This window comes from Lissotriton helveticus, chromosome 8 (genome assembly GCF_964261635.1).
Source record: "Lissotriton helveticus chromosome 8, aLisHel1.1, whole genome shotgun sequence".
NCBI lineage: Eukaryota > Metazoa > Chordata > Amphibia > Caudata > Salamandridae > Lissotriton > Lissotriton helveticus.
In genome coordinates, this window is record NC_136069.1 from 367075434 (window position 1) to 367095760 (window position 20327).

At 46.0% G+C, this 20327-nt stretch overlaps 1 protein-coding gene across 2 annotated transcripts in view; it reads left to right on the forward strand.

The window, feature by feature from the left end:
* PDS5B (PDS5 cohesin associated factor B) overlaps positions 1-20327 on the forward strand; it is a 772752-nt gene that overhangs the window by 429999 nt on the left and 322426 nt on the right. For both annotated transcript variants that reach the window (XM_078657163.1, XM_078657161.1), the window contains exons 20-22: positions 4737-4860; positions 7066-7224; positions 11993-12061. In XM_078657163.1, the coding sequence (XP_078513289.1) occupies positions 4737-4860; positions 7066-7224; positions 11993-12061 (352 nt within the window). The remainder of the gene's footprint in view (positions 1-4736; positions 4861-7065; positions 7225-11992; positions 12062-20327) is intronic.

Below are 20327 nucleotides of genomic sequence, written 5' to 3' on the forward strand. Positions count from 1 at the left end.
TTCCTGGGGAACATTCCTTTAGAAGACATTTGTAGAGCAGCCACATGGTCTACACCACACACGTTTACCAAACATTATTGCGTAGATGTGCATTCCAAACAGCAAGCAGCTGTAGGACAGGCTGTTCTCAAGACACTTTTTCAAGCTTCTGCAGCTGGCACGGGCAACCGCCCTTAATGGAGGGACTGCTGTGTATTCTATGCACAAGATATGAATTTAGCAGCCCACATGCCTCGAACTGAATATGCTACTTACCAGTATGCATCTGTTCTTGGCATGTAGGGCTGCTAACATTCATATCGCCCGCCCTCCTCCCCGGTGCCCGTAGCGGCCTGCAGACACTCTCTTGCATTCATCATTAGCATGGACATCCTGTACACTGTTTCACTCCATCTCTGCCACAATGGCTAAAAACAATCTGGGGATGGAGTCGATGCCCATGCGCACTGTAGTCCAGGGGAGGAGCCACCTATCTCGTGATACTTCGAAGACTCTTCCAGGACAACAATGTGCAATCATCCGGACCCAACACTAGGCGGCGATCTATGCACAAGATATGAATGTTAGCAGCCCTACATGCCAAGAACAGATGCATACTGGTAAGTAGCATATTCATTCCAATTGATGTTTTCAGAAATAAAGGTTTTTCTCAGTCAGCTTGGCTCAACCGTTTCTCACTAAAGTTTGCCTTTTGAATAGGTAGGTACACCCATGCTTTGTTGTACATGGCCAGTTAGATCTTGCTGGCCCTCTCGGATGCACTTGGTGCCTTGTTGGCTAAACAATGCAAGATAGCCACAACATGATCAAGTATGTTCTGTGTGGCTGCCTGGACACCCCATACTATATTAGAAAAACTATTGGCACCAGGGTTCCCTTGGCCTGGAAGCAGGCCATGATTATTCCTTTGCTTACGAAACCTGCATTGGATCCATCACTGCCCTCCAATTACAGTCCCATCTCGCTTCTCCCCACAGTGGCTAAAATCCGAGAAAAGCAGGTTAACATTCAATTGTCAGGTTTTGTTGAGGGATTCGAATTTTCCACCCGGCTCAATCATGCTTCAGACCTTTGCACAGCAAAGAAACTGTGCTGACTGAAATATCTGAAGCTATACGAGGGGCCCTAGATGCGGGGGGCACGGCAGCCCTGGTCCTTCTGGACCTATCAGCGGTGTTTGATATGGTTCCCCTGTGCCTTGTCATTGACCCGTCTCAGGATCTTGGCGTGGATGGATCAGCCTGAAATTAGCTTAAATCGTACCTGGTAGACAGTTTCAACAAATCTGAATCCTGCCTTTCGCAGCTACCCCCCAGAAACTAGACACAGGTGTCCCTCGTGGCTCGTTATTGAGTCCTCTGTTCAGCATCTACGTGACTCCCCTGATTCAGTTAGTGGAGGATCTTGGGGCCAAAGTCATCTCATATGCAGATGACACACATCTGCTTTTTTCCCAGAACAAAGACAGTAAGGCTAACCGCGCACATGTTAAGGTCTGCCTCTCTTCCATATTCCACTGGTTAAAATGCAACTAGGACAAGACCGAGATTCTTCTCTTCGGGAATTTTCCCACACAGTTCCGGCGCTCCTTCTGGCCAGATCAGTTCCCCATGCCATCACCCCACGGTGGTCCTGTAAAGACCTTGGGATATGGTTTGATGAAAAACTTGGCTTTGGTCCTCAGATCAAAAGACTGTCAGGTACATGTTTTGGTATCTTGATATCACTCAATTTTTTGTACCACTGCTCCCCATTAATACCAGGAAAACAGTCATCCAAGCTCTGATTGTGTCCCGCATCGATTTTGCCAAAGCACTAAATGTTGGTCTGCCTGGCTACCTGCTCAACAAATTGAGGTGATCCAGAATGCAGCGGCCAGATTACTACTTAACCTCCCCAAGAGGGCGAATGTCAGGCTGCACCTCCTTGTTTTGCACTGGCTGCCATTGGTAGAGAGGGTGAAATTTAAATCCCTTGTAATGTCGCACCCCGCCTTACATGGCCATGGCCCGGCCTACTTAAGATAAAGATTTAGTTTCTACTCACCGGCCAGGCAGCTTCATACCTCTAACAAGCTAATGGCATGCGTTCTCAGGGTCCTCAAACAGAGGGCAGATGGCTGCTCCCTGTCACGACTTGGGGCTGTGCCCTGGAACCAACTCCTGTTGGAGCTTCGGGCTGTCTGTGTTCCAAGTGTATTTAGGAAGAACCTGAAAACATTCCTTTTTTAATAAGATCTCTGGAGCTGTTCAATCTACCTGGCAAGGCATGCGCTGAACACCCCTTGAGGTAGCTGTGCGCGCAACAAGTGTTCATAACACAACAGAAGCAATGCCTTGGTGAGATTGAAATGTTTTCAGGAGACCTGCAAGGGTCATTGATGGATATGCCCTTTGATGGTTTTAGATTGTTTGGAGAGAAGGCTGATTTGGTGCTAGAACGTTTTAAGAGGAGCTGTGCCACTGTTCAGTCTTTAAGACTCTTTCTTGCCAACCAGTTTCACCAACAGTACTAACAATTTAGTGGCTATTCCGGACTGTTGGCTTAAACGCAGCTGTGTCTCTCCCATCCTCCACTACAGTACCAATCTCAGTCTTTTTGAGGCAGAGGCTGTAGTAAAGTTTGAGTCAGTTAGCAACAGCGGGGACTGTAATCCAACATGTCTTACCCCACCACTGTCCTCCCCTTGATCCAGTGGCTTCCTGCCAGCTTTAGTTTGTCCTCACTAGCTCAGACCCAGCTGGTAAGAGGCTGAATACGTTATTCCCCAGCTGAAGATCAATCCCATCAGGCAGGTACTTCTTGCCTATCAGCTCTTCCTCTTGGCATCGTATTCCCGCACCACATAGTGTGGTGCAGAATTGATGCATGAAGTCATTATTACCCCGCTGAAAGATAGTCGTGTGGGTGCCAACGCTGGGCGAAGGAAAGAGTTCTACTTGCTGTACCTCCTTTTGCTGAAGAAATATGAAAGCTTCAGGTCTATACTGCAACTAAGGCCATTGAATATCTTTCTAAAGAAAGAGAAGTTCAAAATGCTTACTGTCTCAGATTCTGCCTGTTCTGGACCTAGGAACGTGTTGCGTGCCTTGTGGGAAACTTATTTACATATAGGCCATCCTACAGGCATTTTCTGCAGTTTGTGGTGGGTTCTGAGCACTCCTAATTCTTTGTGCTGCACTTCAGCCTTACTTCGATCCCTTGGGTGTTCATAAAAGTGATGGTTGCAGCTCATGAAGTTGGGGGTACATACATTCCCATACCTTGACAACTGCTTGCTCAAAAAGGGCTACCCACAGCTAGTCACAGACAATCTCCGAGCAACAACTGAATTACTGACATATTTGAGGCAAAGTCCCATCTGAGCACCACACAGTGGCTATCCCGGACTCTGGTGTTGAAGGTCCTTTCACCGCCACAACAAGTCCAAGACATTCAAGACATAATCCTGATGTTTTAGGCTCAATCCTGGGCTTCTGTGAGGAGGGCTCTGAGACTTCTTTGACTCCTTGCCTTATGTATCCTCTTTGTCCCCAACACCAGATGGCACATTCATGCCCTGCAGTGGAACGTCCTGTTTCAGTGAGCCTGTCATCAGGGCTGCCTCCAACTCCATCCAGATTTCACATGTGATGGCTTAAGATCTTCCTTGGTGGTAGGCAATCCCCATCCTAACCCATGGCACCCCACACTCCCTTCCCTACCCAAGCGTAATTGTGGTGGTAGATGTGTCACTGCTACTGTGTTTTAATCAGAGATGGCGATAGTAAGGAAATGCAGTGTATTATATGGTGTGGTTGTGCAACCTCAACATGTACCCAACCAGCCCACTCGGGGTGACAAATGCAAAAACAACCGTTGATGGACAGAATGCAGAACAATGTCATACATTCACCCCAGTACAGAGATCTGGGCCTAAATCCATCGTTTTTTTGCACTCCACACCACCCCAGTTCAGACATGGACATATGCAAATCAGCCTTGACCCTGTGCCTCATGGGAACAGTCCAGCCCATACTGCCAATCCATGTCTTTCCTGGACCGGAATCAAGCATCCTAGGACTGGTTTCTGACTATCAGCCGTCTTCAGCCAGGATAGCTTGACTCCAGTGGTGTGGAGAGCATGGGACTCACGTCTGAGCATACCCATCCCACTCGGGGTGACAAATGCAAAAACAACAGTTGATGGACAGAATGCAGAACAATGTCATACATTCACCCCAGTACAGAGATCTGGGCCTAAATCCATCGTTTTTTTGCACTCTTAAACATTGGCAGCCGCATGCGTGTCTGTTCTTTGGCGCGACCCGCCAAACTGGATTTTTTTTATATTGCAGCACCATTCATCTTTCCTGTATTTGTGGAGCCTTTTCAGTGTAATCGCCACAGATAAAGTCCCAGCCACTCTGTGACCTCTTAATTAAAAACAGCAGCCGTAATAGCGCTCTCCTGATCTCACCCCACAGAGGGGCGGCTTGCAGGTTACAAGAGGGTGTTTCCAGGGGGTAAAGCACAGCAACTAAAACACGTTATCATTTGCAGTGCGAATAGCTCTAACTTCAACTAATGTGAGACCGATTGCTTTCAAAATGCTTGATCTATTCAGATTTCAGCCCTTTGTTTGCAGTGCAGGGGTTGTCCGATATCCAGTTCTGGACTTAGCTACTAATGGCTCTCAGGTAATGGATTATATTCACTGAAGATGCTGGAAGTTACGTCTTTTTGTTCTCTTTTAGAGCCTTGCTTCCAGTATTGCAGCAGAAAGCAAAAAAAGGTCCTCCTCGTCAGGCCAAGTATTCTATTCACTGCATCCATTCAATATTTTCCAGCAAAGAAACACAGTTCGCTCAGATATTTGAGGTAATGACCTACTTTTTGAAACTTTAGACAATGTTTTCATGATGTCACACATGGCATTAGCATTTAACTTACATTAATGTTTGTGCTAGCTTTTGGTATTATTTTAGAGCATTGTAAAATGTAATTGAAACGTTGTTGCTGTATTCATTTTTCATACTGCTCGGTTATTGGATATTTGGTGTTGGGTACCCATTGTACGTGTTTGATTGGTCAGAATAGCACTCATTTGAGGGGACATTCCCTTTCTCAGAATGCTGCTCAGAGAACATGGAATACAACTGGGAAATTTGTCATATCACTGTTTAAATGCAATGCATTACATCATTTTTCAAAATACCTATAAACAATATGTTGTACAGACAGGGTCGCAGTTTCTGGCTGCATTGAAAAGATCTTTTAGTATTTCCATTACCCTATAATGGACCGTGAAAGGAGAACTAGACATTCATTCATTGTCTTTTAAAATGTGTCTTGGAGACCTTATCCTATAAATGTAAGAGAGGGTCAAGCGGTAGATGCAGGCTAGAAGAGTAATATGTGAACAGTTCAGTTGCTTAGTTTGAGTTAATTATCAGCTATTGCAACCTTTTTGTTGTGCCATTAACAAAGACAAAACATCATTGTCATGTTTGTCTGATCAGAGTCTAATCCTTTGTTTTAAAAAACAATTCCAGTTCATATTCCCAGTCGGGTTATCTACATGAGGCATAAATTATTATTGATTGATCGTTATTGGGGCTATGGGTTAATATGTTCCAGTAACGTTGTTTACATCTACTTACTGGTGCTCTCTCATACTTAAAATTTAGTATTGCACCAAATAGTGGCAGGGGCATAACTGTTTCCAGATGCGGAGTGCATTACTTGGCCAATCAACCCCCTAAAGCACACAAACGCATCATTGTGTCATTCCACTTGGCTGTTGCTGTGAGGTTACACTAGTGAGTTGAATTTAGCTTCTCCTGTGGATGTCGTCATTTGAAGCCCCAACCTCACCAGGCCTGTCTAGCCCCTGTTCTTTCTCTGTGGTGGAGCTTGACATCATCTCAGTGCAGTGGATTGTGGGGATGATAAAGACAGTTAAATTGGCAGTGAGATGTCTTGTCAGAAAAAGAAATTAAAATGTCTATCCCAGATAGCGATCAGGGTATAGTAGTCTTCACCCATCTCCTCTGAAGCATTTGAGGTGCAAAAGGAACAGCACAATGACCCTGCTAAGTATTTCCATGCTGGCAACTGCTAGCAGAAGGCTTTTTGAGAGGTCATGTCTGCGTGGATTGTGAGCAGACCCAGGATTGTGTGAAGAGAGGTTGGAGTTCCCTCCAATCAGGGTAAGCCAATTTTTTTAACTGCATAAACGTACAATTGTATTTATAGAAAGAAAAACGTGTTTTGATGTGTTTAACTATTCTTACTTAATTTTACTCACAAAGTCACGCAGATGGAAAAATGGGTAAGGTGATATACATAAAGTTGTACAAGAAATGATAGAAGTCCGTTATCTGAGGACCAAGATGAAGAGACTTTGATTGTAAAATTTACCACGCATCACCAAAACTGTTTTTAAGAAGTTATTACTTATACACATACTATTTTGCATAATAGCATTGTGTCAAATGTGACCCATTTATAGGAATTAGCAGTGCGAAAAAGGTTGTTTTCTTTTTGTAAATAAAAAAAAGCAGACCGTTTTGCATAGTTCTCGATTTTTGCTATCCCGAAGCTTCCCCGTTTTAAATTTGACTTCACTATTATGAAGTTTTCTGTGCTTTGCAATGTAATTTTTACTGCATTGCGAGATCTTTTTTACCGTAAATAAACTTAGGCAAGATGGCACATGTTTATTGCACAGTTTTCCTAGACATAGTGGTAAACGTGTGCAGACGTTTTCTCAACTTTGTGAAGTTGCACATTGTTTTTAATAGAACTTTGTATAGGTTGCTAAACAAATGTTCATGCTCCACTACAGAAACACCAGTTACTCAGATTAGATGTTTCACGTATTTTAATTTTAGTAAGGTGTGGGGAGGGGCGCAATATTTAAAACTCTATTTGGCTTATTATACAGATTTCTTCATTATAGGGCATACGGATTTCCTAACATTTAAAACTATTTCCATAGGATAGTGCCTGTCAACTCTGTGCTACTTAAGCAGTACAGTGTGATTGTGTTGCCTCTTATTTCTATTTCATTTCTCATTTCAGCCATTGCACAAGAGTCTGGACCCAAGCAACCTAGAACAGCTTATTACACCTTTGATTTCTATTGGTCACATAGCTATGCTGGCACCTGATCAGTTCGCTTCTCCATTAAAATCTCTGGTAGCAAGTTTTATTGTCAAAGATTTGCTAATGAATGACAGGGTAAGTATTTTTATATTATGTTTCCTTTTGTTTTGAGGTTAATTTGCAGTAATTCATTTTTAGGGAAGTAATTCCTGCACATTTTAAGTTTTCAGATTATCTTTGTAAGAAATTGTAACTTTTTTCAGGACTCCTATGTCTGGATTTCTCTGCTCACTATGTAATCCAAACACCCAATACCTGTTTGTTGTATTCACAACTGTTTAATACACCTTTAACCAAAGCTGTGCCACTTGTCCCCTCACACAAATGTGTGTGTGGGGTCTTGCCCGCTTTCACTCTCACCTATGCTGATCGCACTGCGCATTGACGCCGCTGTTTGCTGTGACAGCTCCATACCCTTATTCCATGTTAATTTTCATGCTAATACTGTGAATCCCTGAGTAGACTTATGCCGCTCGTCGGGGTTCAGACTATGTATCCATTGCCATCGACGTTCACTGTACCTGAAATTTGCTAAGCTTGTGCAGCTGAGTGAGTTTGTTGAGATGGTGTTAACGTTGTATTAAGGTTCTCAAACGGGTGTCTACAACGTATTGGTATGTAATACAGATGACAATAAATATTGAACGTGGTCTGGGAACTCTAGTAAGGAGAGTTAGGCAAGTGTGGGGGTCTTTCACAGTTCTGAGTTGCTCCTCTGGGTGTGAGAAAACTGAGTCATGCTACCATTTCTCGCAGAACCAGAAGCCTTATTCTGTGTTTTGTTTAATTGGTAACCAGGCAGAAGAAATAGTTTCTACGTCTTAGTTAACCAGAAGGAGTCTTTTGAAATCATGTATAACTTTTATGCTAGGGGGTAAGGTATTTTCTTTGGGTCTTGGGCAAGTTAGAGGCTAAAGTGCAGTTTGAGAAGAAACTATTGTTTACCACTGGTGATCCACAGCTATTAATACTATTCCACTACAGTTAGTTTACCAATTTCTCCCTTCAGTCACTTCACTTTCTAAGAGTAGCAGAATTGTGTAGTGAAGGCAGAGTGGTGGTAGGGGGTAGAAACGCAGATATACCATGACAAAGTAAATAACACACTATAAACTCAATATCCATCCAGTTCTATTACTTCAGTGTGATAGATAAATACAATTGTTAATTCACTATAACCACAAAGCAACCTAAAAATCACCCCACGTCATTGTATTTATAGTGTTTAGATGCTAGGTTTTCTAATAATGTTGAGTGTTAGCCTAAGGGGCTGTGTTCAGTTGTTTGTGGGCAGCTTTGTGATTTGTGGGCCGTTTACTCCAGTTTTTGATAACATGTCTCCGTCACTGGGTAAGAGTATCAGGAATAAAGATACAAGGTGTCCACTGGTAAGAGTTCTCCTTCAATAAACCTTTCTTGATGGAAATACGTGGAAATCTAGACTGTGTGAAAATATGTATCGTCCGTGTTTGTGTTTCATTGCACAACACAACATTGTAAAAATAAAAAAACGAATTCCACAGGAATCCATGACATTTTTCCCATCTTTTATATATCATAATTGCAAACTATGCTAAGAAACCTTTTCACAAAGGCTGTAGCAAAACTGATATTCAAATTGCATTGTGGACAGAAAAGCTCTGACATCTGTGAGCTTAGCTATTGCCTATTGTTTAATTTTTATCTTATTTGTAAAAGCCTAGTAAAACATGAACATTATAAAGGCAGTTGGGGCCCATTGATTACCCGCCTTGCCAGTAGTAGCCTCAACTATCCCCGAGCTTGACCACTGCCCTTTGTTTAATCAACAGACTATTCACGTAGGCTGAACATCCTAAATGCACTTGGGACTTTTTATTGACTCTTACGTGCTGACATTTGCTGTAACTATTTCTGAATATATCCACTGTCTGTCGTTTAATTATGTATTCATGCAAGCTGAACATTTAAATTGTCTTTAGAGCCAATCATTAGCCCGGTCTCGCTGAAATTCACTTCACCAGTCTCAGATTTCTATAGCAAGAATGTGTTTGTATGAAAGCAAATGTTACCAGAAATCATGTAATCCTAACTTGATATAGTCCAGTGTTTCACTTGCTGTTTTCATTACACATTTCTGTGTTTGGATAAAATATTGTGTTCTTGCTTAGTGTGCCAAACTAAATATGTTATATCAAAACACATACTAGGCATTTGTGTAATGCCCTATATAGTAGCATGTTATGGTCCTGGTTGCATTTACAAAATACTATGCTTCTAGCCTCATTGTTTATGTCCTTGTCCCCATAACTCATTGATGACAATATGGGGCCATATTACTTGGTTGCTCTTTATTAATCCTCTCTCGGATGAATCTATCTGCATATTATGGAAAGAGCCCGATAGGAACTCTGGGTAGTTCCTGTCTTTAGGTAGAGAGACTATGTGTATATGTCTATAAATATTTTATGCCATGCCTAAGAAAACAAATGTGGCACAGTAATGCATGTTGTTTGGAATACGTATACTATTGCACCAAGATTTAGAAATCTATTACTTCAGTACAAAGGTGTCATTGTCATAGTAGAGCCTGATTAATTCCTCCTATAGTCTATTCTATAATCAGTTTACAGGATCACACAACTAAGTTCATACCCAGAAGACCTAGTTATTGTGATTTTTCACTCATTACATGGATGTAATCCCTTGTGTTGTAGTTTTATCCATGCTTATCCGAGTGGAGAGGTTGAGGATGAGTCTGGCTGCGTTGTTCTCTATAGTCTGTAGTCGTCAAGGAGTTGGGTGGTGGTTCTGGCATACAGTGCCTTTCTGTACTCCAGTCAGCTGGTGATGAGGCTTGTGTGACGGTTTTCCTGGTGTCGGTAGAGATTTAACTAAGGATCTTTTGAAGTATGCTAAGGGTGTGGAAGCAGGCGGAGGATACTGCATTGGCCTGGCTCTTCATGGTGAGTTTGCTGTCCGGGAAGATGCAGAGGTTGCAGACTTGGTCCATGGGAGTTGGTGCGGGTCCGAGTTCGGTGGGCCACCAGTTGATGTCCAATGGCGAAGTGTTCCTCCCGCTTAGCTTCAGGCAGTTGGACCTCATCCAGTCGGCGACATTGGTCATGGCGTTCCAGGAGCTGGATCTGGTGGTGACTCGGTGAGAGAGAGAGAGGATGAGTTGGGTGTCATCAGTGTAGGGGGATGATGAGGAGTCCGTGGGAGTGTACAATGTTGGCAGTGGAGAATTGTAGGTATTGAACAATGTGGGACTGATGGAGGAGCCTTTTGCAACGCAGCAGATGTTGCTCTTGGGATCGTAGGTGAAGCATAGTAAGCGGATTCTCTGGGTGCATCCTGTGAGGAAGGGCGTTTTCTTGAATGCTGATTTGGTGGAGTCTTGTGATTAGGTGGGATACGGTGTCGAAGGTCACTGAGGGGTCAAGGAGGATCATGGCTGTTCTCTCACCTCGGCCGAGGAGGGTTCTGATGTCTGTTGCGGCGATCAAGGTGGTCTTGGTGCTGTGGTTGGATTGAAATCCGGATTGGGAGATGTCAAGCTAGTTGTTACCTTCTAGGTGTTCGGTGCACGAGCTATTGATTGCTTTTTCAGGACCTTGGCGGGGAAAGGGAGTAGCGAGATGGGGCGGTAATACTTGAGTTTGCTGTGGTCGGCGGTGGGCTTTTTCAGAAGGGGTTTAACAACCTCCGCATGTTTCCATGTGTGTGGGACGGTGGGCATGTTGATGAATGCATTAAGGATGTTGGTGAGTGCACTGCTGATTTCCTTCTGTCCCAGGTTGAAGATGTGGTGGGGGCAGGGGTGTTTCCATACGGTGAGCAGTTGGCGTGGGTGATGTTCATAGGTGTTGAAGGTGGCTGAAGTCTGTGGGTTGAAGTTGCAGTTGATGTCAGATATCTTTTTGTAGAAATAGGCTACTAGGGTGTCGCAGGGGGCTTGGGAAGTGCAAATCGTGTTCTCCGGGACTGACGGGCAGGAGAACTCTCTGACGATGCTGAAGAGTGCCTTGGTGGGATTGGAGCTTGCTTAGAAGCTGTTTGTTATGTCGTCTTTGAGGCAATGAGGGTAGTCTCTGCAGGCCGATTTGAAGGTGGTGGGGTCTGTGGGATTGCTGCTGGAGCACCATTGTCTCCTCAAGCTGCTTGCACTCACATTTGATTGCCCGGAGTTCGGGGGTAAACCAGCTGGCATGCTTGTTGGTGCTGGACGATTTCATGGGGGCGATTGTGCCGGCGCTGTTGGAAATCCAGTCAGAAGTTCCGGACGACCAGCTCCAGGTTGTTGGTGGTGGCGGGCCTAGTGGTGGCTGGCGCCTGTCTTGCGTCACTTTAAAATGTCTGCTGGGAATGGAACTTTGTTCTTTCTCAAGCACACTTAAAATTGTTACATCTTGGACTGAGCTTACTACTACATGCAAGTGCATCTTTTTTACCGACTACCTTAGTGTTGTTCTTTTAACTTGTCTTTCTGCTGTTTCTGTAATGTTTTGAGTTGATGCAGATGGCCCTTATTGCTTGCTTTGTATGCATTCTCAAAATCCAAACATTCTTGTGGCACTATGTAGTATTTCCAATTTATATTTGAAGAACATCTAATTAGATCGTCTTTTGCATCTCTTGGGCAGACATAAATTCGTTAACTGTTGTACTTCAGTTAAAATCTTCCGCTCTGTACAATAATATTAATTCTTGAATGTTAAGCTTTCTTTGTCTAAAAAAAACCTTTGTACAGAGCTTTTATTTTATCACTACTTTGGTGGTGTTTGAGACGTTAATTGGTGTTATTTCTGTTTGGTCTGTATTGAATGTAAATGACACAATATTTTGTGAAACCTTTATGTAGCTTCCTGGGAAAAAGACAGCTAAGCTCTGGGTTCCAGATGATGAAGTTTCTCCTGAAACGTTGGTCAAAGTAAGTATATTCTGTTTCTAGAATATCGAAGTTTAATAATTTAAAATGTTTTTTCTTCATTATTCTGTCTTTGTTGCTCTGCTGTTTTTCTAAAATACAGTTAATACTGTTTGACAAATGGTGCTATCTGGATAATTCCTGGTGAAGGTGCTTATTGAAAGGAATGCACATATTAGGTTGGTTGAGGAAGTTATATTATGTTGAAGCTGTGCATACCTTTGTGACCAGTGAGCATTATCCTGTTCTACCATACATTTATTGCTAGTGTTGGGTGTTTGCACAGTTTTGCAGTGGCATCACTTGCAGCAAATGGTTATTTAAAACCACCACCTGTTCCTAAAGGAATTTATACTCATCCAACAAGGGCTGACCCATCATCTGTATCCTTCTGAAGATCTATAGCAATAATGACATTGTGGCCAATACCAGCAACCTTAGGGATAGTCAGTTTGAATAGCCTGTCTTTTGCACCATATCGGGGTATAAGTAAGGGGGTTTACCCAAAAAGAGTCACTGGGACCTGGGTTCAAATAGTACTAGGAGGAAGGGGTCCCAGTGTGATTGACAATTATTACACATTTATCACAAACTGACACTCCTAGAGCAATCAACGTATCCACACTGTTTAATTATCAATGGGATAAAGTATATTCAATATAAAAGACAAATTCATAAGACATAGGTGTTGCTAGGTGCCCAGTGGAGCAGGAAAAGGAGTGAAGGTCAAGTGAGGATGTGAGAATAAAGAGAGTTGGTGACATTAAAATCAGTTAATTGGCAATATTCTCTTGACAAATTTAAATGCAAAACAAAAAGACCTACGGTTCCAATATTTCAACAAAAGGACATACTTCAAAATAGTACAATATATGTAACCATGATGGCATGAAGTTGTCGCAAAACAAGATGGTTGTCGACGTTTCGACCCTCAATAGTGTGCAGGGATAAGTGGTGCCCTTGCTGTGGGGTCTTCTTCAGGACAGTCGGGGGATAGGTGGGGGGGCAGGCAACCTATTGGAAATATTTGAAAGACTAAATTAAATGACGAAATTAATTCTATCTAACACAGGAGTACATATATTGTGGACTTATGGAGGCCAGATTACATAGAATCATGCTCCACAAATAATGGTGGATAGTGCCTGGTTGGCAAAGCACATAAATTACCGACTATACGAAAGGGCTCTAAACGATGGTGTGGAAAGATAGCCCGGGATAATGAACGAGTACCTGCAGGTCCAGAACCAATCCGTGATCATTTGAGGCATCACAGGAAGATTGATCCGCAATTACGTGTCTGTAAGAGAACACGTGACATTAACAAATTGACATTGTGGTTTCACCTGTACTTCGCGATCGCAGGCCTGCCAACCAGCGGTCTAATGCTTGCGCCTTCATTTTTCAGGTGCGACTATAACTATCAACATCGTCATTTGGGTTATGACTTTTTACCAATCGGTAAGCAGTTTTCTTTAACACTCCCACCTGTTTGGTGATCATAATCATGACACTAAGCCAGTTCTTGCAATGTCAATTTGTTAATGTCACGTGTTCTCTTACAGACACGTAATTGCAGATCAATCTTCCCGTGACACCTCAAATGATCACGGATTGGTTCTGGACCTGCAGGTACTCGTTCATTATCCCGGGCTATCTTTCCACACCATCGTTTAGAGCCCTTTCGTATAGTCGGTAATTTATGTGCTTTGCCAACCAGGCACTATCCACCATTATTTGTGGAGCATGATTCTATGTAATCTGGCCTCCATAAGTCCACAATATATGTACTCCTGTGTTAGATAGAATTAATTTCGTCATTTAATTTAGTCTTTCAAATATTTCCAATAGGTTGCCTGCCCCCCCACCTATCCCCCGACTGTCCTGAAGAAGACCCCACAGCAAGGGCACCACTTATCCCTGCACACTATTGAGGGTCGAAACGTCGACAACCATCTTGTTTTGCGACAACTTCATGCCATCATTGTTACATATATTGTACTATTTTGAAGTATGTCCTTTTGTTGAAATATTGGAACCGTAGGTCTTTTTGTTTTGCATTTAAATTTGTCAAGAGAATATTGCCAATTAACTGATTTTAATGTCACCAACTCTCTTTATTCTCACATCCTCACTTGACCTTCACTCCTTTTCCTGCTCCACTGGGCACCTAGCAACTACTATGTCTTATGAATTTGTCTTGTATATTGAATATACTTTATCCCATTGATAATTAAACAGTTTGGATACATTGATTGCTCTATGAGTGTCAGTTTGTGATAAATGTGTAATAATTGTCAATCACACTGGGACCCCTTCCTCCTAGTACTTTTTGCACCATATCAGCATGACATTGTAAATTAATGAGCTTCCTAGGTGTACATAGATTAGCATAAACACCATCTAGTAGACACACCTGTATTTTATTGTAGTTGCAATCCCAAACAAGCATTGGCATAGCCAACCAGTCTCTGCAGTGGGAGTACCTAATTAAGGCTATGCAAGAAGCACTTTATTATTGACACTACTTGAGTTTGGTTGCCCTATGCAAATTGTTTCTTACATAAAGTACTGTCACTTCATTAATGTAAAGCACCTTTATTTTCCAACAAATATGTTTAAGCATGGACTACTATAAAGCCTACTTTGAAGTAAATGGCTTCTATTTGACGTAGGATACCAAAATCACATGAGAAGCTGGATCCCTCCCCTTCGGGTCTACCCCCCCCCCACCCCGGACATGCCACCTCTGTTCCACCGCATGTCAGGGGATCACTTTGCGCTTCTCCAACAGCAAGTAATGGCCCTATTGGTCAAGGGGGCCATCGAGTGCGGCCCTTTGGCCAGAAGTAGGGCGGGGGTGTTATTGCCACTACTTTCTGGTCCCCAAGAGGGACAAAGGGGGCTTGCGCCCCATCTTGGATCTCAGAGACGTCAATCGCTTCATCTGGAAGGAGAAGTTCAAGATGTTGACTCTGGCTCAGATCTTGACTGCCCTCGACCCTGGAGACTGAATGGTAGCATTTGACTTGCAGGACGCATATTTTCACATCCCCGTCCTGCCAGCCCACTGGCGTTACCTGCGGTTCACGGTAGGCCGGGAGCAGTTTCAGTTTGCCGTGTTCCCTCTTTGCCTTACCAGTGCCCCTCGGGTGTTCACGAAAGTGATGGCGGTGGTCGCAGCTCACCTGCGCAGGTCAGGATTGGCAGCCTTCCCCTATCTCGACGACTGGCTGTTGAAGGTCGGCTCGCCCCAGGCAGTCGTCACCCACCTTTAGACTACGGCCTATCTCCTGCATTTGCTGGGGTTCTCCATCAACGTGCCAAAGTCGCACTAAGTTCCCCTCAGAAGATCCCTTTCATGGGAGCGGTTCTGAATTCGACGCAGTTTCGTGTTTGTCCTCCAGAGCAGTGAGTCCGAGATATTCAGGCTATGATTCTGATCTTTCAGCCTCTATCCTGGGTTTCAGTCAGGATGACCCTCCGGCTCCTGGGCCCGATGGTCTCCTGCATCCTGCTAGGGCAACATGCCAGATGACATATGTGGGCTCTGCAGTGGGACCTGAAGTTCCAATGGGCACAGCATCAGGGCAACCAGTCCGATCATGTCCAGATCTCGGAGTGCACTGCACGACGATTGCAGTGGTGGCTCACAAATTGCGATTGGTCAATGGCAGATCCCTCTCCCTTCCCCAACCGGAGCACACAGTGGTGACAGATGCGTCCCTCCTGGGATGGGGATCAGGGGCGGACTGGAAATACCGGGCACTGGGCAATCCCCCGGGAGGCCAGAAGGGGTGAAGGCCAGTTTCCCTACAGGGGGCCGGTTTTGTTACTGGGGCTGATTTTTTAAAATCGGCCCCCAGCAACAAAATCAGAAGGCCGTCCCGCTGCCAGGCCTGCATGCGCCCGACGTCTCTGCTGCTCTGCACAACGCCCTGAGTGCAGTGTGCACTCCTCCTGCTTCAAAAAGCACAACTGTACCAGGGTTTCTGGTAATTCGGTGGGGTTATGTTATTTATTATTCCTACATCAATCGTATGCTGAAGGTTCTTGTCACTACAGCAGAACATGGTTGGCTAATAGGGAAATGTGTTCAAATTGACAAAGGAAAAGGAAGGGTCTCAGTGTCTTAAGAAAAACATCGCATGAGAGGGTTGAACGCAGAGAGACTAGAAGATTATTGGATTTATGTTCTGCTATAATCCGTAAACTTCACTGCAAGTTTTGGGAATGTGTAACATGGACTGGCCAGTGAATAAAAGGGACCTTCGGGAAAGGTCGAGATGGAATCTGATGTTAAAAACACACAAGGAGCTTTGCCATGAGTGGGACAGGAGAGAGTCGTTTAGGCTTTAAAGAGGATTTGTTTATTGATGGGGCAGTCAGTGGAGGGGTTGAGGTGGTCTTGGCGATGGTGTGTGGAAATGCTCTGCTGTATTTGGTGAGGTTTGGAACAGGGATTACAAGCTTTTGGGGAATAAGATATGGAAATCATAGTTTCCATGCTGGTTTTTCATATGTTTTTCTCCACGGTGTAGGGTGCTTTTAGGAGCTGGAATAATCTGCCTGTGAAACACTGCCACCATCTGGATTACCGGGGCAGGAGTAATGAGCTTTAGGAGTAATAATAGGACATTGTTCTGAAATGTCTAATGTCCTGATAAACGAATCAGCTGTCGTTGTTGAACAGGTACAATAGGCAGCAGTACACAGTTTATGTTACACTTTGTGTTTTTAAAGTAAAGCCTCAAATAGTTACCTACTTTGGTACATGGGAGGAGAGCCTTAGGGTGTTGTCAGCTCTGGTGTGAGATGACCAAAGAGGACAAAGAATCCGGAGTTTAGGTTTGTGACCTGGGCACAGACATAAGACGCCCCAGGGAAGTCGGCAGGCTAGGCATCCCCACACTGTGGTGCTTCTAAATTGTGTTGTGTGCCCCTGAGTGGGTGCTGTGCGCTCTAGGAAGGAGAGGGAGGGACTATTAGACAGAACCTGGCCCTTGTTTCTAGCATCATAACTCGACTGAAAAGCATTCCTAATAGTAGATTGTAATCTATAAACATTTATTAATCTATCTGCTAAGGTGGAAACGTGCTGAACACATATAGCTACACATTACAAATCCCAATATACCTAGTACTGTGAGCATATAAAGAGGACCCACTGACTGCCAATGTCATGGCCTGAGGCCAGTTGACTGCTGTGCTTCTGTCTTCAGGCAGTGCTTTTTTACACATTCCTATCCCTTGGCCATCGCCCACTGCCCTTTTTTGAAGATTAGAGCCTGGGGCCAGTCAGGCAGTTCAGATCACCCTGCCCTTCACACTGAAAACGCCCCTGAAGTTACCAAAACCTGGCTATTCCAATCAGACACAATGTGGACTGCGGAGACCCGTGGAAACAAGACAGACAGGACCTGTACACACCATCTTACCTTTACAGTCAATTCAGGGTGGTCAGCAGCAGCAGTTGGTAGCCCAGATACTACCCTTGCTGCTCCTTGTCCAGAGGGCATGAATACTCTGTCAGGGATAGAAAGGAAGCAGGACTTTAAGAGCCATGTATACAGCGTGTGGTTCACACTACATTTCGCAACCCAGCCCATACAATAAAAGGGTGGGGGTAGGGGACAAATCCTCTGATATCAGTCAAATCTGTTCTGCTATAACTGGACGTTTAGTAAAAATATGTCCATCCGAGCTGTGACACCCACACTCTATAAGTTGCTTGTTGGAAATGACATGATTCTAGATCTCCAAGGTCACTGAAGGGCGAAACAATGTGACATAAGCATGCATCCTTAGTCCAGCTCACACACAAAACCTAATGAAAGTAGGCACAAAATGATGTCAAGGCGCTCTGTGGCTTCCACAAGGTTGTATGAGGCGTGGTAAAAAAATCTCAAACCAGTTGTCTACGGCCACAGCAGAGAGGTTCAATGATTGACTAAACAGAGTCTTATGTTCCTTATGACTGGTCTGTAGCCTGCAGCGGGAGGGTAGTGCAGGAAGCTGGCACTGGTGCACAGCCATGGGGCGAACAGGAGGCAGGCAGCGACATGAAATTTTAAAAAAGACTCTCCATGCGAATGAAAAGACTAGCGCTTCGAACGTGTGGCAGGATAGGTCACCCAATCTGATAGAGACTACTAGCCACAGATTCGTTCACGTAGAACTATCCCCAGGCGTGAGACTGGATGCGGAAAATCTTTTTGCCACAGCATCCCTGCGCGCCGGGGGAAACGGCAACACGCAACTCCGCACACGTGACGTCAGCAAAGTTACATAAGTCCCACCCCGGTGCGCCTACGTCAGTTTTTTCTCTTTCCATGTGCAACGCAGATCCGGATCTTGCTACGGGCCTGTTTCGGGCCCCTTTTTTCTCCATTTCTTTGGGGGAACAGTGTGTGAATGCCTTTGGACTTCAAAACTTGTACATTTTGTGGGCGTCTTATGTCGGCGACAGACCCGCACCTCATTTATATGTGGTGTCTGGGGGAGGATCACGGCACCACCGACTGCGAGGCCTGTCAACAGTTGAAGTCGTGGCGGGAGCACCGCATGAAACTTCTCTCGGCGCGTCTCTCCAGGTCGACGTCCTGCCCTCGGTCTGCTTCGGCGGACGGCTTCAGGTTCAGCCGTGGTCGTCATCCTCGCCCTTCTCCGATGTCACATGAGCGTCGCTCCCCGGTGGGTAAGTGTCGCAGTTTGTCCCCGGGGGCTGGGTTCCGGCCTACCGGGGGCGTGGACTCCCCGCGGGTGATGCGGCCCGCGTGTCGACCTATCCACCGTTTCCTGGTGTTGGGGCATTAAGAGTCCAGATGGAGACATACGCGGCTGCTTTGCAGGCCTCGCTTTTGTCTTCCCCTCCTGGGGGCGTCGGCGGACCCCTCGCCTTGCGCAGGGCCATCCGTGGCGCCGCCGGCAGCTCCGGCCCCGGCTGGTCGGATCCAGGCTTGGAGGGTGTGGTGCTGTTGGGGGTACGGCTCCTCTGGGGCACCTCCTTCAGGCCACGGCGTCTCTGCCTCGCCGCAAACTCCTGCGGGAGTCCCTGCGGTGTTGCAGGAGGTCGCCGGGGCTCAGGTCGCATCCCCGAGCCCCTCTTGGTCCCTTGACAAGGTGGTCCTGACTAAGGTCTGGATGACGCCGCTACGGCGCCGGCAGCAGCTGGACCTTGCAGAGCCACAGGGATCGGCGAACCCACCTCGCCCCGCTCCGGGTCGAGGCTGGGTGAGGACCCCTCGCCACTCTCCGTGCCCCTCTCGTCCTTCCCTGCAGGCGGCCACCTCGACTGGGGGCGATTTGGAGGTGGAATCGTCCCTCGCACTGCCTCATGGGTTGCCGAGCTATCTACGCCTCATTCTGGGCCGCGAATGGCGGAGGGCTTCGTGTCACTCCCCGTCACTCCCCAGGCTCAGCTCCAGCCCCGCTCCGGTCCCCAGTGCGGGGCGACTGGGAGGAACCTTGTCCGGCGACGCCGGATGGTGCCGGCACTCCGCCTCAGGCAAAGGGACTCTACGGCTCCGCCCAGGGGTCGTGCCGAAGATTAGTCTAAGGACGCTCCTTCTTCTCCAGAGGCAGCCTGAATATTGGTGTCATCCTCCCCGGGGACTGGTTGTCATATGGTGTCTTTTTCACCGGCGTCGAAGGGCGTCTCCCCGCCCTTCCTGAGGCAGAGGTGTTTGTCAGAAGAGCAGCAGGTCCCTCATTCGACGGCTCCTTCTGACTTCCTGGTCTGGCCCTTGCCCGCCCTGCTTGGCATCGGAGACGGCCATCTTAGTTTGCAGCCGTCGCCCACAGAGGAGCTGCTTTCCCTGTTGCGGGGCCCTACGGAGGCGGGTGCGGCCTTCGCTCACGCGGTGTCCACGGCTGTGGGCATCCTTCGTATGGGTGACCCGTGGCTCATTTTCCGGTGGACCATCTATTGGAGGTCCTCCACTAGGGCTCTGGTGGGAGGGAGATCTTGCTCCCGTTTGAAGGTTCCCTCCGGTCTTCTTTGACAGGGGCTTGGAGGCGTCCTGCCTCAGGGGGACCCGATGCCTCAGCATCTTCTTCTGCACCGGCATCTCCCGACGCCGCTTAACCCAGCGTGCCTTTCCCTCCACCCCTCGGCCTCCAGTCCTCTTTTGCGGACTGCTTTTCCCTCCCTGCCGCCTCTGTTGCCTCCGCCATCTCGCGAGGCCCGCTGGCTGGACACTTGGGGGCGCAACATGTTCGCCTCGACCAGCGCTGCCCTGCGGGCTATGAACACCTTCTGTGTGCTGGC